This window comes from Parasteatoda tepidariorum, chromosome 2 (genome assembly GCF_043381705.1).
Source record: "Parasteatoda tepidariorum isolate YZ-2023 chromosome 2, CAS_Ptep_4.0, whole genome shotgun sequence".
Taxonomy (NCBI): Eukaryota; Metazoa; Arthropoda; class Arachnida; order Araneae; family Theridiidae; genus Parasteatoda; species Parasteatoda tepidariorum.
Window position 1 is genome coordinate 87824317 of NC_092205.1, and position 14351 is coordinate 87838667.

Genomic DNA, 14351 nt, shown 5'->3' on the forward strand with positions numbered 1-14351 from the left:
GTATAAATCTTCACCGCTCGTAAACTTGACTTCAGAAGAAAAATATTCTTGACGACGCTTTAAAATAATGATTGTTTGATGGTTACATTACCATTGTAGGTAGCATTGACAGGATTCCCATGGGTGTTACAAATTTATGAATGTGGCAGAGAATTTACGTTAATCCTCGTAGCAATTTCTTATTTTCAATCCATTTAAGACCATTATTGCAAAAAACCACCGCTAGTGCGTTTAATGAAGAATTAAAAAGTGGTAGTAACATTAAGATGAAATTCGCATTTTATTATATTTTCACCTACCGGAATGTTTTAATAACTCTAAATAAATGTATCTAGATTCGAAGTTTAGAATTCGATTTTTTACTTCTAAAATGAAATGGAATTCAAGTAACTTTTGACCTCTTTAAAACAAAATGAACACCACTTTTAAAGTCTTATCTGAGTACGAACACTGGAAAAACGGAATATTTTAAAACGATATGGTAAGTATCTCTTACCATATCATTTTAAAATATTTCGTTTCAGAAATGAATGAATAAAAAAAAAAGAAGAGAGAATGAATGATTAAAATATTGCTTGAAAAAAGAATGGTGAAAGAGTTAAGGCATTTTTGCTTAAACTAAGTTAATATTTACTTTATCACTTGATTTTTATTTTAAAAAAAGCATCTGACGGAAATTTTTTTATCAGAACATAGACATTTATATTTTTAATACATAGTGATGAACGCTTATATCTTACGGTTCTTAATAAAACCGTAAGTTGCAAGCATAAATTAGTTATTATTTTTGGTGTGAAAAAATAGAACTTATTGCATATTTAGAAATAAAGACATATCTTTTTGGAAAACTACAAAAAGGAAAGTTTTTGCGTGTCAATTAAAATGGCTTTCATATTTTTGATAAGTATCATTAAAGGGCACATTATAACTAAAGAGTAAGCTTCTAAATTCTTGGATATTTTTTACATAGCGTAACCGATTCTCGTAGTCTTCTTTATGACACGTTATATATATATATACACACACATGCAGTACAAATACAATAATAATGAATTCATTATTTCGTGCTTAATTTTTCTTATCTATATCTTTTAAAAAATTTTTTCATTTATTGATAAATTTTTGCTCTCCATCTTTATACACATACTAGTTTAATACACGAACCTGCAATTTTCCGTTTCCCATCTGGTAATTTATGCACTTCCACTTCGATTTTCAAGATTACGGTATATAGTCTACGCCTAACCTGCTGTTGGATTCTTTTGTTTTTCTTGTTTGCTATAATTTACCACCAACAGCAGAAACTGCTCCAGCACTGAATGCATGGTAATGCCCTCCTGTCACAGCTGACATGCATATCAGTGCCTCCACCTCCATATTAATCTCTTATTAGAGTTTTTCCTTTTTGATATTTATTATGTTTTTTTTCGTTACTATTTTTCGGTTTTATCCTGTTTCGGTAATATTTTCAGTTCTCTTATGAGGTAATAACTTATTTTGTTTTATTTTATCTCAAATTTTTTTTNCTAGATATACGATTTTGAAAATGAGAAAATACAAACTGGGATATAGAATTTTTAAAACGCGTAAATACAAATCCCGATTCATAATTTTTAGATCGCGTAAATACGAATCATGATGCGTAATTTTTAGATTGCATAAATAAGAATTATGATGCATAATTTTTAGAATGCGTGAATGCGAATCCCAATGCCTTATTTTAAAATCACGTATAAATGAAAATCAATGTTTGATATTATAAACAGCATGAGCAAATCAAGACATTGAATTTTAAACTTGAGTGAATACGAATCGCTTCATAGGTTTTTAAAAAGGCTTAAATACGAATCACAACGTACAATATTCAAATCGCGTGAATAAGAATCGCAACACGCAAATATGAAAAGCTACGCTTGATATTAAAATCGTGTGAATAAGAATAGAGATATTAGCAGATTCCAGGCTTGGGACCTGTAAAAAGCTTGTCAGAAGCAGCGTCATTTGAACTACAAATATCGGATCTATCTGGAGGCGGGTAAAAAATTCGGAAAATCTTATCTGCTGCGAGTAAAGGGGAGAAAATAGCTAAAATAAGTAAAAATGAGAAAGGATTGGTAGCTATGTAGTTTGAATTTTCTGTTTCTCTTTGAAAATGGGTTAATTTTCTGAAAAAGAGGAATACTTATAAAAAAAAGTGAAATTTTTAGAAAAACCTGAATTTAATAAAAAAGCTGAAATTCAAGAGATAAAAGTGAAAAAAGCGGAAATTCGCTAAAAAGCGGAAAAATTTCATCCCTGCAATTTACAAGGTTTAATAATACGCTCAAGGCAGGAATATCTAAACTTCAGTCTTAATCTTTATCCACTATTAATATCTTGATAATTTGCCATTTTATGGGACATTCATCTCGCGCGTTGTGTACAAATATACAATATTGCAATTTTTTTAAAAACCTTCTAAATAACACACAATAAAATTATTTATTTCGTGGGGAACTGTTTCTTTTAAACTGTTCAATAAAACTGAAGTAATTTTGTTACCTATTTGATGTTTTAAAGTAATTTAAATGTGTAGATAGTACATGCATTCAAAAGTATATGCATTGTTGGAAGCAGATAAACAAAAAAAACAACACAAAATGAGGATAAATAATCTATTTATTTACATACATTTTCAAAGTTAAATAAAAATGCCAAAAGCATGTAGATAAGGCAGGTAAAAAAATAAATACATATATTGGAAGACTTTTTTAGGAGTTCCTCAGTGATGAACACATTAGGATGAAGATACTAACTACATATACCCTAACAATTATTAACAGATTCATCAAAAGTAAACATACTACGAAATAAATAAAACATGTAATAATTTTAACATCTTAACAGTAGATGAAATTGTTCTTTAAACTCTAATCTCATATTTGAAGCGCTTAGTTGGAGCAGGTATACTAATAAATAACATTCTGATAAAAAATGAAAAGCTTAGGTTTTAGAGCATATTGTGTTTAAAAAAAATGTGTTTAGAACTTATGATTTTCTTTTTTTGCAAAATCATTAAATAAGACGGGTTTTAGTGGGAAAATGTGTTTAGTAAATAACTTTTGCCGTTTTAGGCATATTTTGAAAAGCAAGAGATTCCAATTTTACAAAAACATTCTTCTAGTTATGCAATAAAATATCATTATTATTTAAGAACTGCAGAATGAATATTTATAATAATATTGTAGCAATACAAATTCCCCAGACCAGAACATGGCTTCTTAAACTTTAATATCGAGACAATTATCGATTTTTCTGATACGAAAACATTTTTAGTATAAAGCACAAGGAGAAAATTTATTTTTATTAACATGAATAACTTTTGTTCCAATAATCGGATCTTTACGAACTAAGTCCAATATTAATGGATAGCAGGGGAAAACCCCTTTTAAATGAGCCCCAAAATAGATGCTTTATTATAATTTATTGATTTGGTGAGTAACTTGTAAAGTTCAGCCAATTTGTAAGCCACATGGTTAAATATTAATAAAATGGCTATTTCTAGGAATATTTGAGAGCTATGTTCGAGACTTTAAAATATAAAATTAGGAAAACTTAAAAATAAATAAATAAAATTAAAAATAAATAAATAAAATTAAAAATAAATAAATAAAATTAACTGCCAGCACATAATAAGTTTTCTATGTCGCCGAAGGATGGCATTTTCGTACTGAAAACATCTCCACAAGCAATTATCAATATTTAAGATGTGTCTTGCCCTTCCTCCGAATTTGTAACGGCTGAACTGTATCACTTTGTTTAAGTGCAAGATGCTAAAATATACCTCGCTACCTCATTCAAATTCGCGATTTAAAGTTTAAAAAGATCAGGTCTAGAAGATTCGTTTTACATATGAAGCCGTTTTAAATTTAAAACAACCTAACTCTATTTTAAAATATTAACATTAAGCGTGCTAAAACTACCTAAAATTATTCTTTCAATATACTATAAAACATTTAACATTTATGCAGGACTGTTTGTTAAAACAGTGATGGAAAAAGAGAAAAAACTGGTAATAAAACAAATTCATTTCTAATTTGTTTTTTAAAAGTTAAATATCTCTGAGACTGCCAAGTACACTTAAATTGTAATAGCATTAGATTATTTTACATTAAGAAAGAAGATTAAAAATTTTAGACTACGAAGAGCTCAATTATTTTTTTAAAGGAATTGTAAAAATAAAAATTCATATGTAGAACACCATTTACTCTAATCGAAATGTGGGATTATTTTTTTAAATTCACTTTCCCAATAACAGTAGGATCATAATTTTCAAAGCAGTATATAGAAATAAAAACTCAAATTCGATGTAATGGTAGCAAAAAATATGGCGAACTCCTAATTTTTAAAAGGCAATGAAATATTTTTTTTTTTACCACAGTTTGAAAGCTTCTTTCATTTAGCACCTGGTATAGTCTCTAACACTGTACCCTCACATTAATTATATCATGAATTTTCACAATAATTATTTAACAATTAATAATTAATGTACCCTCACATTAATTATTTAACAATTCAGTCCAACATATGAAAGAACATCTTAGTAAAAATCAGGGACTCCAACCACGACAGATTCTCTGCAATTTCAGAAAATATTTTTTCCTTGTGATATTTATATTTTAATAAATTAGAATTTTGTACACCACTAAAGACAAATTATTTCAACGGACATATATAAGGTCATATAAAATTTTAAGTTATAATATTTTTTTTTCTTTTTTCAAAAAAATTTGCTTTAGTTCACTACCACTGAAAAAGAATAATTAAAAAACAGTCATAATTATTTTTTAGTCCCTGAAACAACCCAAAAAAATAATTAAAAAGTATTTTTTTTCAATTAAGACATATTGAGAGCAAAGTATCTCCATAATTTTAGAGATAATCTTTCGATATATATTATTATCACAGTTGCCATTGCAGATAGGAAGAAACCCGGCAGACTTAATGAAATAACATAAATTTCATGTTAATTGTTGCAAAATATATTAAATACTTTACACATAGGGAATTTTTATAGACATCAAAATAGAAAAACTGCAATATTTTCCAGCTATGATCTATTTTCTAGTTAGGATGACATTAAAAGACCTTGAAATGTTATGTATTATGTTTATTCATAATTTAGAATAGTAATAGGCATTTAATTCATCAAAAATAGATCACTGAATGTTATAAATGAGGCTCACTTCATTATGTATCAGTGACACTTTATTTGAGCAAGCAATAATCTGCGCAAAAATTCCATTTCAATAGGGATTTTTTTAGGAAACTTACTCAATTTTAGGGAGTTTTCTAAAATTAGGAGAATTTTAATTAAACCAGTAGAAACTGGCAAAATCCTGTAGAGTTGGCAGCTATGTTATTATTAATTGAGCAAATTGTTTTTGAATCTCTTTTAAAGGTTGAGGAAAAACATTTCAGGAATAAATAAATGTAAAATAATAAGCAAATTTTTTTAATCCTCATGTAAAAAATTATCAACTTTAATTACTGAATATTTTTAATTCCATTTTTTCCAAAGAAAAAGTAGAAAGTGGTAAATTTACATCTTTGCTAAACAATTTTTTTTAAAAAAAATGAAGGTCTTGAAGTAATGTAATGATAATAAACCACATTTTAAAATTATTTAAAAGATTATTTTTGTCCTATCCCGAAGATCCAAGTTAGTCTCCATGTACTGTGCTGTTATCAAAGGAAAATTCCAAAAACTTACGAATTATCTGTCAAGAAAAACAATACTAAAAAAGATTCTGGTGTAAAAAAAAAAAAAATCACCTTTGAAAAATGTGGTTTATTACTATATCACCCCAAGCCTTTCAAATGAATACGCTTTAGTAGTTTGCCCCTAATATTAATAAATACATACAGTAATTGAACAAAAAAAACTTGAGGATTTATGAAAAAAAAACATCCTTTTTTCTCTTAAAACAAAAACTTTAAAAAAACAAATTTATCAATACTCCTATTTATTTTGTGTGTAAAAACAATAAAATGGTTATGTAGGAGTTGTAAGTTCAAGAATATTAATTGTACAAGCAGCCTATAACTTATAATGGTGATTATCACCCAAGAATGTATTTAAAGAACAAAATTGCTTAAATGCAAAAAGAAAAAAAAATATTGATACAATATCTTCTTTTTCAGACTTCAAAATATTCGGATTTTTATTGCTATTCCACAGCATTTGACGCAGTTTGAGCACAGGTAACACGTTATAAATTTTTTCTAAAACAAACACTCTATATGAGAGAACTCCATTTCCAGCCGTATATTGTGACAACAACCTTATAGAAAGATAATATATCTTTAGCACTTATCACAGTCTTAAAACACTCATCGCTCATTCATCACTATCGAAAAAAAAGTCTTCACATTTAAAAACAGTTCCATTCTAAAACTAAAAACTTTGAAATATAGGTAAGTTACAAGGGAGTGGTTCATTAGTGGCACATAAATATACCTATATGCAAAAGAAATAAGCAGAGATTAACTATTCAGTCTGCCCACCACGAGAGAAACACTGTGTACGTGTAGGCTTACCGAAATCGCAGCTGAAGATGGATCGATCGTGATTTACAGCTATTTACTAGTCAACAAGAAGGTAACTGACGAAAGTTATCATTACTTAGCTAAAAGTAATAGCACTTATAGCTATTTAAGTGAACTTAAATGGAGAATCTTTATATTTTAGGCAAATTGAATTTATAATGTGGAGCGAAAAAATTTAATAACATCTTAGGGTGAGTTCTGTGACACGCCGCCAGTGGAACTAACTCCAAATTGTTAAAATCGTTGTAGTATGAAAAGTACAATTGGTTCAAACGTCAGAGAGTAGAGATACCCCATGTTCATCTTTTAAAATAAATAAACGATTTAGAGTTAATTATAATATTTGAAAATTTTTTTTGGAATGAAAAATATATGTCAACGCGGAATTTTTATAGCAACTTTTAAATTAATATAAAAATTCATATGAAATATGCATTTGGTAATTGATAATCTGATTGGTGAAATTTAGGTAAACCCATTCCAGCGGTAATTTTTCCTAAATTTTTTAAAAATTATGAATAAAATAATATTACGCGCTTTATTTTTTTTTTAATTCGCACTGTTATAGTTTGAAGTATTTTCTTGCAGAATTACTTTAAATATTGGAAAACAAAATTTCCTCCAAATTAAAAATTATGGCATCACGAGAAAATTATGCAGTGGATAATTTTAGTCTTTCAAGATGAAAAGCGAATATTTACAATTTGAAAGTTATATTTCGGATCGCGCTACACCGGCTTCGTGTTTTAAAACTCACCCATTCTAATTAAGCATAGCACTGACGAAAAATAAGTTTTTGAGGTATAACGATTAAATATTATCAGTTATCGTTTCTAAGTCGTTATAACTCTGAAATTGTGTGTTTCTGAACTTTTCAAGTAGTCCAAGTCATCTTTTTAATTCAAATGTATAAAGAACATGACTTGCCCTATATTGAAGCAAATTACAGCGAATTCCACCGAAATTTATTTTCATTATATTAGTACAATTTCAAAATTAGAACCCAAAAAACTGTATTTATACTTTTAAACTTCCAATCACATGAATTCAATACCTTAAAACTAAAACAAATAACTACTTTAGTTTTCAGTAATTATCATTAAGCATTGATTTTATTTATAAGGATTATTGCGATGATTGGATCGTAATCATATATTTTTTTTGCTTGGAGAGAAAACTCAACACGCTAAAAAGTGGACAAAGATAGGGAGAAAGGAACGCCCTACATCTTTCACATATAGGTAATAACCATATACTCTAACTAAAAGCCTTTATCAAATGATCCCTGGCAGACCTGAGTGGAGAGAGATCTTCCTTTCGCGAGTTGACGATTCGCCAAGTTGTGAATTATTTTCTTTCTCAATTGAGCCAGAACAGAGGGATTCAGGTATACCGGGAAAAAATCCAGAAAATGAAGAGTTTTTAACACCGAAGCAAGGTATCTTGTCACTTATCTGAAATTTAGCAACAGAATCCAGGCTAGGGATTGTTAATTTACTGTGTTGAGACAGTAAATGCGTCCATAAACTGTGATTTCCGTTATTGTTCCCATTCTTCGTTTTGTAACTGAAAAAGGAACCCCAGAAGTTAGAAAACAAAAATTGCCTCTCATCATGCAAAGCTGAAGCGTTACCCATTTCTTCTGCCAGCATTTCATCAACAATGGCGATTGTATCGCAATTATCAGTAAGTTCTGAAGGGGCATAGACATCTTCCATTAGAGAATCGCCAATATAGGCCACTCTCGGATTCTCCGATTTGCTTAGTTTAACACATACTTCAAGAAGTTTCTTAAAATTACCCTGGGTGTAAATCAACCCTGACTTCATATCTTCTGGTTTAACACCTTCTATTTCATCCTCATTGGACACAATACAAAATGGCTTATCTCTCCAAAAGAAGCCTGGCTTGCGAGCAAAGGTGATAATAATGTGGAAGTACTTCTTCCAATCTTTGCCAAGACAATATTCGGCAGCGAACTGAGCAGCATCGTAATTGGCACTAGTTAACAGAATGGTCACTTTATTTTGGCGTAGATTGCTCAACCAGTTCTTCACATTTTCTGAGCAGGGTCGAAAATACAATTCAGGATGGGTTTTAAGTTCCGGAAAATAATTCCCTTTGTTCTCTTTGAAATTTTCTCTTTCATACAAGTAGAGGATTCCTTCAATATACTGATCCCAGAAATTATACTCACTCAAACAGCGACCATGATTTTGATCAAGAAAATCGACAAGTTTGGCGCAAATGGCAGCACCCGGTGTCACGAAGTAGTCTTTGAAAACGTAGAAAGGCTCATTAAGGGCATTTAACATGACTAGTTTGTGGGGAATACCTTTAGTTTCTTCCCAGATCCTGTTGGGACCATATATGGCATATATTTCCTCTTGAGCGAGCAGACGAGTACCGTGGGTTGCTTGCACAATTCTGTACTGGCAGTCTAATTTCAAGAAATTCCCTCTTCTTTTATCCAGAATGATGCCTTTCTGTGCGAAGGAGAAATCTGATTCGCTGACTTCAGCAAGTTCTTTGGGATAATCATAAGTCTCAATAAGGTAAGATGCTAGGCTCTTATAGATGAGTGTGAACAAATTCTGCAGCTTATATCTGCATATGGTGTGATCCAAATCGAAACCTATGCACTCGTAGTTTTCAAAAGAGAACTCTTGTGGATACATTCTTTGAGCTTGAATAGGTTTGGTTGACTGCGCCCTGAAAATAGAAAGTTGCACAAATTACTAATTTGAAAAATAATATCCATTTCACATGATGCTTCCCAGAGTTCTTATACCACCACTGCACTATTTAAAGGAAAGCGGAGGTTAATTCTTATTTTCTAACGAAAACGGAAAAGATGGGGAAAAATTAATTACTAAGTTGTAGACAATCTGCCTAAAATAACACTTCTTATTGTACGTTATTGAAAACACAAAATTCGTGTAACTATACAGACTTTCCCTTAGTATTAGTTGAAAAATAAATATACACTTAAAATACAGCAAAATCGAATTTCATGAATATACCGTGCAAAATATAGTTTTCATTTTTATTTATAGTAGTTTTTTGAAGGCTGTTTATCGGAGGTTCTGATACGAAATAATGTTTTTAGCGAATAATATGCTATTTTTGTATCCGTTACGAGTTTTTAACAATTATTCATGACTATAAGGATAATTTTCGTCAAATTTTAACCAGCATTCCTTATGAAAATGCCATTTGAAATGGCAGTATTGGAAAAAGGAAAGAGTATTGGGTCAAATTTTTTAATATTTGATAAGTTGTTGCTCCAACGCTGTCGTATTGTTTGGGCACATAAAAATATTTTATTTTATTTTAAAGTCGAAATAAACAGTACATAAAAAACACTATAGATAAAAAAAATCCAGTTACGGTTCTGGCCTATAAAAAAAAATATCGCAATGAAACATTTAAATATAATTTTTTAAACACATTGAAAACAGTAAAAGACATAAAAGATATCAAGGTCTTTAGCAAGTTCGTTAAAACTGAAAAATCTGTATAAAGAAAAATTTTTTTTGTACATAATTGGGTACTTGCACTTCAAGAAAAAGACGAAGAACATAGATACCCACACATTTAACCTATGACGTCAGCTGCTGCTGATCGTTTATAAGCGCTAAAGTTGAGCTAAGTTTTTCCACAAATTTAGATTAATTATTTGTTTATGTATTTTATTGTAACCGTGATATATTTTTGTTTTGTATACCCGGCAACTTCGATGCATAATTAGTTTGTTTATACTCTACGTGGCTTCATGCCCACCTTTGTGCTAAATTATATAGTAATTATATAGTGAACGGATTGAAATCCTTGTGAAATAATCTTTGTTTAAGAATATGGAATGTGCCACTTAAGAGAATTGATACTTGACGGCTTGGCTTATTCGAAATAGATTGGAAAGAACAGTTGCTAACGTAAACACTTCAACAGCTAATCAGGATCGAGATATGCACAAACGCCACTGTTGCAGAAGACCCATTACATTTACAAAAAGAACTCCCGAATGAAGAACTCGAAGCAAAGCAATTTTTAAATTTTGTCAATTCGCAATTTTTTTAAAAAAATATGCAAAACTCGAAAATTATTCATTGATTACAGTAATTTTCTTCTAGGAAATTACCAAAAAACTAAATAACTTTTTAAGTATTTAAACTTTTCCATCGTTGTAAAGCTTATATATTTTTTAATAGCAAGAGAGAATAGTTTCAAATCTAAGTTGTTTCAAATTTACAAGGCTGCCTCTGTTGCCATATGAAGTCTCTGTTGCCACATGAAATAACGCTTTTATGCGAATAAAAACATTTTCATAACCGTTGTGAGTTAAAAAGAGTTATTCATGACTGTTAGATCTAGTTTAGTCTATCTTCTTCAGTCTGAACCCTCTATGCTAATTCTGAAAATGGCACAAAATATCAATTTGAAAAGTAACAAATTTGTGCAGTGAAAAGAGTTTGTAATCTAATTTTTAAATATTCAAAAAATTACTCCGATGCTGCATTATTTAGGCTAGTAAAAATCTGTAAAAATTGAGAATCATTTATTGATTTTCATTGAAGTAAGAAAAAAAAACTTGCCAAATTGAAATTTTTAAAAAAACTTTAACAACTTTTAAAATATTCAAGTCATTTGTCCGTTCTACAGTTCAGATAATTATTTACGATTAGATGGTATGCATAGTTAAAAATTATAGCTTTGTGTCATGTGCAAGGACCTTGAAACGTGGTTTCTTTTTAAAATGTTACTTGGCAAAAAAACTTCGAAAAACGTTATTTAAGCATACAAAATGAGCATTTTCTAACTTTCCTTGGCGGCAAAGATACAAAAAACACCGCTTCGATAAAAGTTTAATATGAAGTATAAAACACTTTTAAGTATTTATTCGCCACATTAAAAGGAAAAAAAAAGTTTTTCTTATACAATTATTTAATCAATATCGGGTTCCTGTATAAGGGAAGGAAAAAGTAACGTTTAATGTTTTATTTCCCCAAAACTAAAAGAAGATCATGCTTTTATAAACTGTAATAATCTAGGAACTATTACTCATTATAATGGATAAAAAAAAAAATTGCAATATCATTTCAGGAATCGGCATTTGTGCTTTCTATGCGGTTTCCTATTTCTCTCCTCGAAAGGAAATGCTGAATATATTCAATAGTTTCAATTTCATTTTACTTTATAAAACGCAGCAGAAAAAATAAATTCTCTAATTCAAGACGATTTCCACTCGAAAAGCAAGCATAAGAACATTGAAGAAAAAAAATATTCAGACTATAAATTCAATGTCAACTCTTTGAAGAAAGGTTGAACGTAATCTCTCTTGCCTCATTACATAAAAAAAGACATTTCGTAACAAAACTTGGCACCTTTCAATTAAATTAAAAGGCAAGAACATTGCAAAACTTTTGTGATAACACAAGACAACAAAAGCTCCAATTGACTTAAAGCATTTTAGCATAGTTTTCAAGAAGTAATTTGGAAGGGACACCGACAAATTTATTAACAATAAGCAAACGTAAAAAGAAAGTAAAATTCATTCTTTTGAAGTAAAAAAAATTTTTCTTTCATAACAAATATTGAAAACTATTGTAAGCTTCGCTGAAATATGAATTAGTTTATATATAATTTATTACTGGGTAGTTAGTTGATGTCTAAAAATTAGCTACAACAATGCAATTTTATTCAAATACACGTTAAATAATAAAAATAACGAAAAATACACTAGCGTGCTGAAGTCTATGGTCAAACTCAATATTATAGATGGTTCATTGGAAATGTAATAAATAATGTATAATTTTATTCCCAAAACATTAGTAATATGCTTATCAACCAGAAAGCAAAGTTAGTGCTTTGAAAATCACTTTAAATAAAATGCAATTTTCATATCAGTCGGGTATTTGTTTTTCGTGAAGCGATTTTCTTACATCTAAGAATTGGATGAAAATACAATTGAAAGATACAATTTTAACAAAAAAGCATAAGTTTTGCATATTTATTTACGGAAATGGTGATTTTAACTTAAATTTATTATTGACATTTATTTTTGAATTAGTTCTTACAAGACTCGAATTATATATATATAAAAAAAAGAAATATTCAACTGAATTGAGTGCAAAGATTTAAATTTAATCCAAAGAAGATTACATTTTCCATTAAATTGCAAGAAAAGTAAAAATTCTGAAATCAAGTGTAATTAATGTATACGTTGGCTTGACTAAATAAAAAGAAAATCATCTCTACAAAAAGAAAAAAAAAAAAAAAAGCATAGCACGCTTTGATCAAAAACTTTTGCAAGCTAGTGTAATTGAAATATTTCTTTTTAATAAATTAAAATTTTAACTATGCTTTAACCAGATTCATAGTGATCACACACAAGATTAAACTTTACATTATACAAATTCTTAATTATTTGAGAGCTACTTAACTATGGGATAACTTGGTACATGCTCCAAGTTCTCCTTAGGGAAAAGTCGGCAATACGGGAGTTGTGATAAACCCACTTTAATTATTTTATGTAGTTTACTAGTTATCTGTGGAGAATAATTGAACAATGGCTGACAGTCGGAACGTTGATCTGAATCCATGACAGTAGTATTTATTTTAAGTAAATTTATATTATATTATTTTAAGTAAATTTATGTAATAGTAGTAATTATTTTAAGAAGTATTTATTTATAGAAATTGAGCACGATTTTCGATTCCCTTTCACCTTCGTCATCACGAATGCTAATTGAGGAAAATTTAAGATATTAAAAAATAAATATAATAATTTTCTACGTTTTTCCCCATTCTTTTCAACTTATTCATATAAAACAGTTCATGGCTCTCCGACATTTTCAACTTATTCACATAGCACAAATAATGGCAATAAAAACTTTTTTTTTAAAGATTTATTAAATAATTCGGAGATTTCATCAAAATATTAGATTTAAAGGAAATAAAACGGTAAAAAGTTTCAAATATCCAACATTGGTAACGAAAATAAAGTCAAAATTTGATAGTTAGTTAGAATAAAAGATTTAAATCGTTTAGATAAATAATAATCTAAGTATTTTAAAATAAATGTAGAACTTGAATAAAATTGCAAATGTATATACATAAATCATCTAGATACTTATCTAGAATAAAATTGTGCAATTGAATAAAATTGCATGCGTTAAATCCCTTCGGCACGGACCATTCATGGAAGTATTCCTACAAAATCAAAATCGCGATGGAAAAAAATAAAATGCGTTTAAATGTTGGCATTTGCTGATCTGACACTTATTTTGCTTTCACTTTAATCAATGTTAGTCTAATCACATATCTTATGTTAGCTCAAAGCTTAACTGTATTATTTTTATTTTGAACTAAGATATTGATGAATTAATTATGATGAATTAAATTAAATCAAACTATTAGGTATTAAGGTAAGTAAACTATTGGGTTTGGTATCTGATTCTGAACAACTAGATTTGCATACAAGAAGTTAAAACTAACAAAATAAAACTTTATTTACAAAATTAAAAAATATAAATTTATTTAGTTATACTATTTTCAGAAAATTTCGACTTAACTTTTCACATTTTTTTAACTGTCCCAAGGTGTCCCACTAGGAGGTGCCCACTAAAAAATATAAATTTATTTAGTTATACTATTTTCAGAAAATTTCGACTTAACATTTCACATTTTTTTAACTGTCCCAAGGTGTCCCACTAGGAGGTGCCCACTAAAAAATATAAATTTATTTAGTTATACTATTTTCA

The 14351-nt window shown here is 28.9% G+C and overlaps 1 protein-coding gene across 1 annotated transcript in view; it reads right to left on the reverse strand.

Moving 5' to 3' along the window:
- Nucleotides 1–7125: 7125 nt before the first annotated feature.
- The window catches only part of LOC107452753 (5' nucleotidase A), a 15984-nt gene continuing 8758 nt past the window's right edge, over nucleotides 7126–14351 (reverse strand). Inside the window, exon 2 of the mRNA XM_016069325.3 lies at nucleotides 7126–9300. Coding sequence (XP_015924811.2) covers nucleotides 7863–9300 — 1438 coding nt within the window. The 3' untranslated portion in view covers nucleotides 7126–7862. The remainder of the gene's footprint in view (nucleotides 9301–14351) is intronic.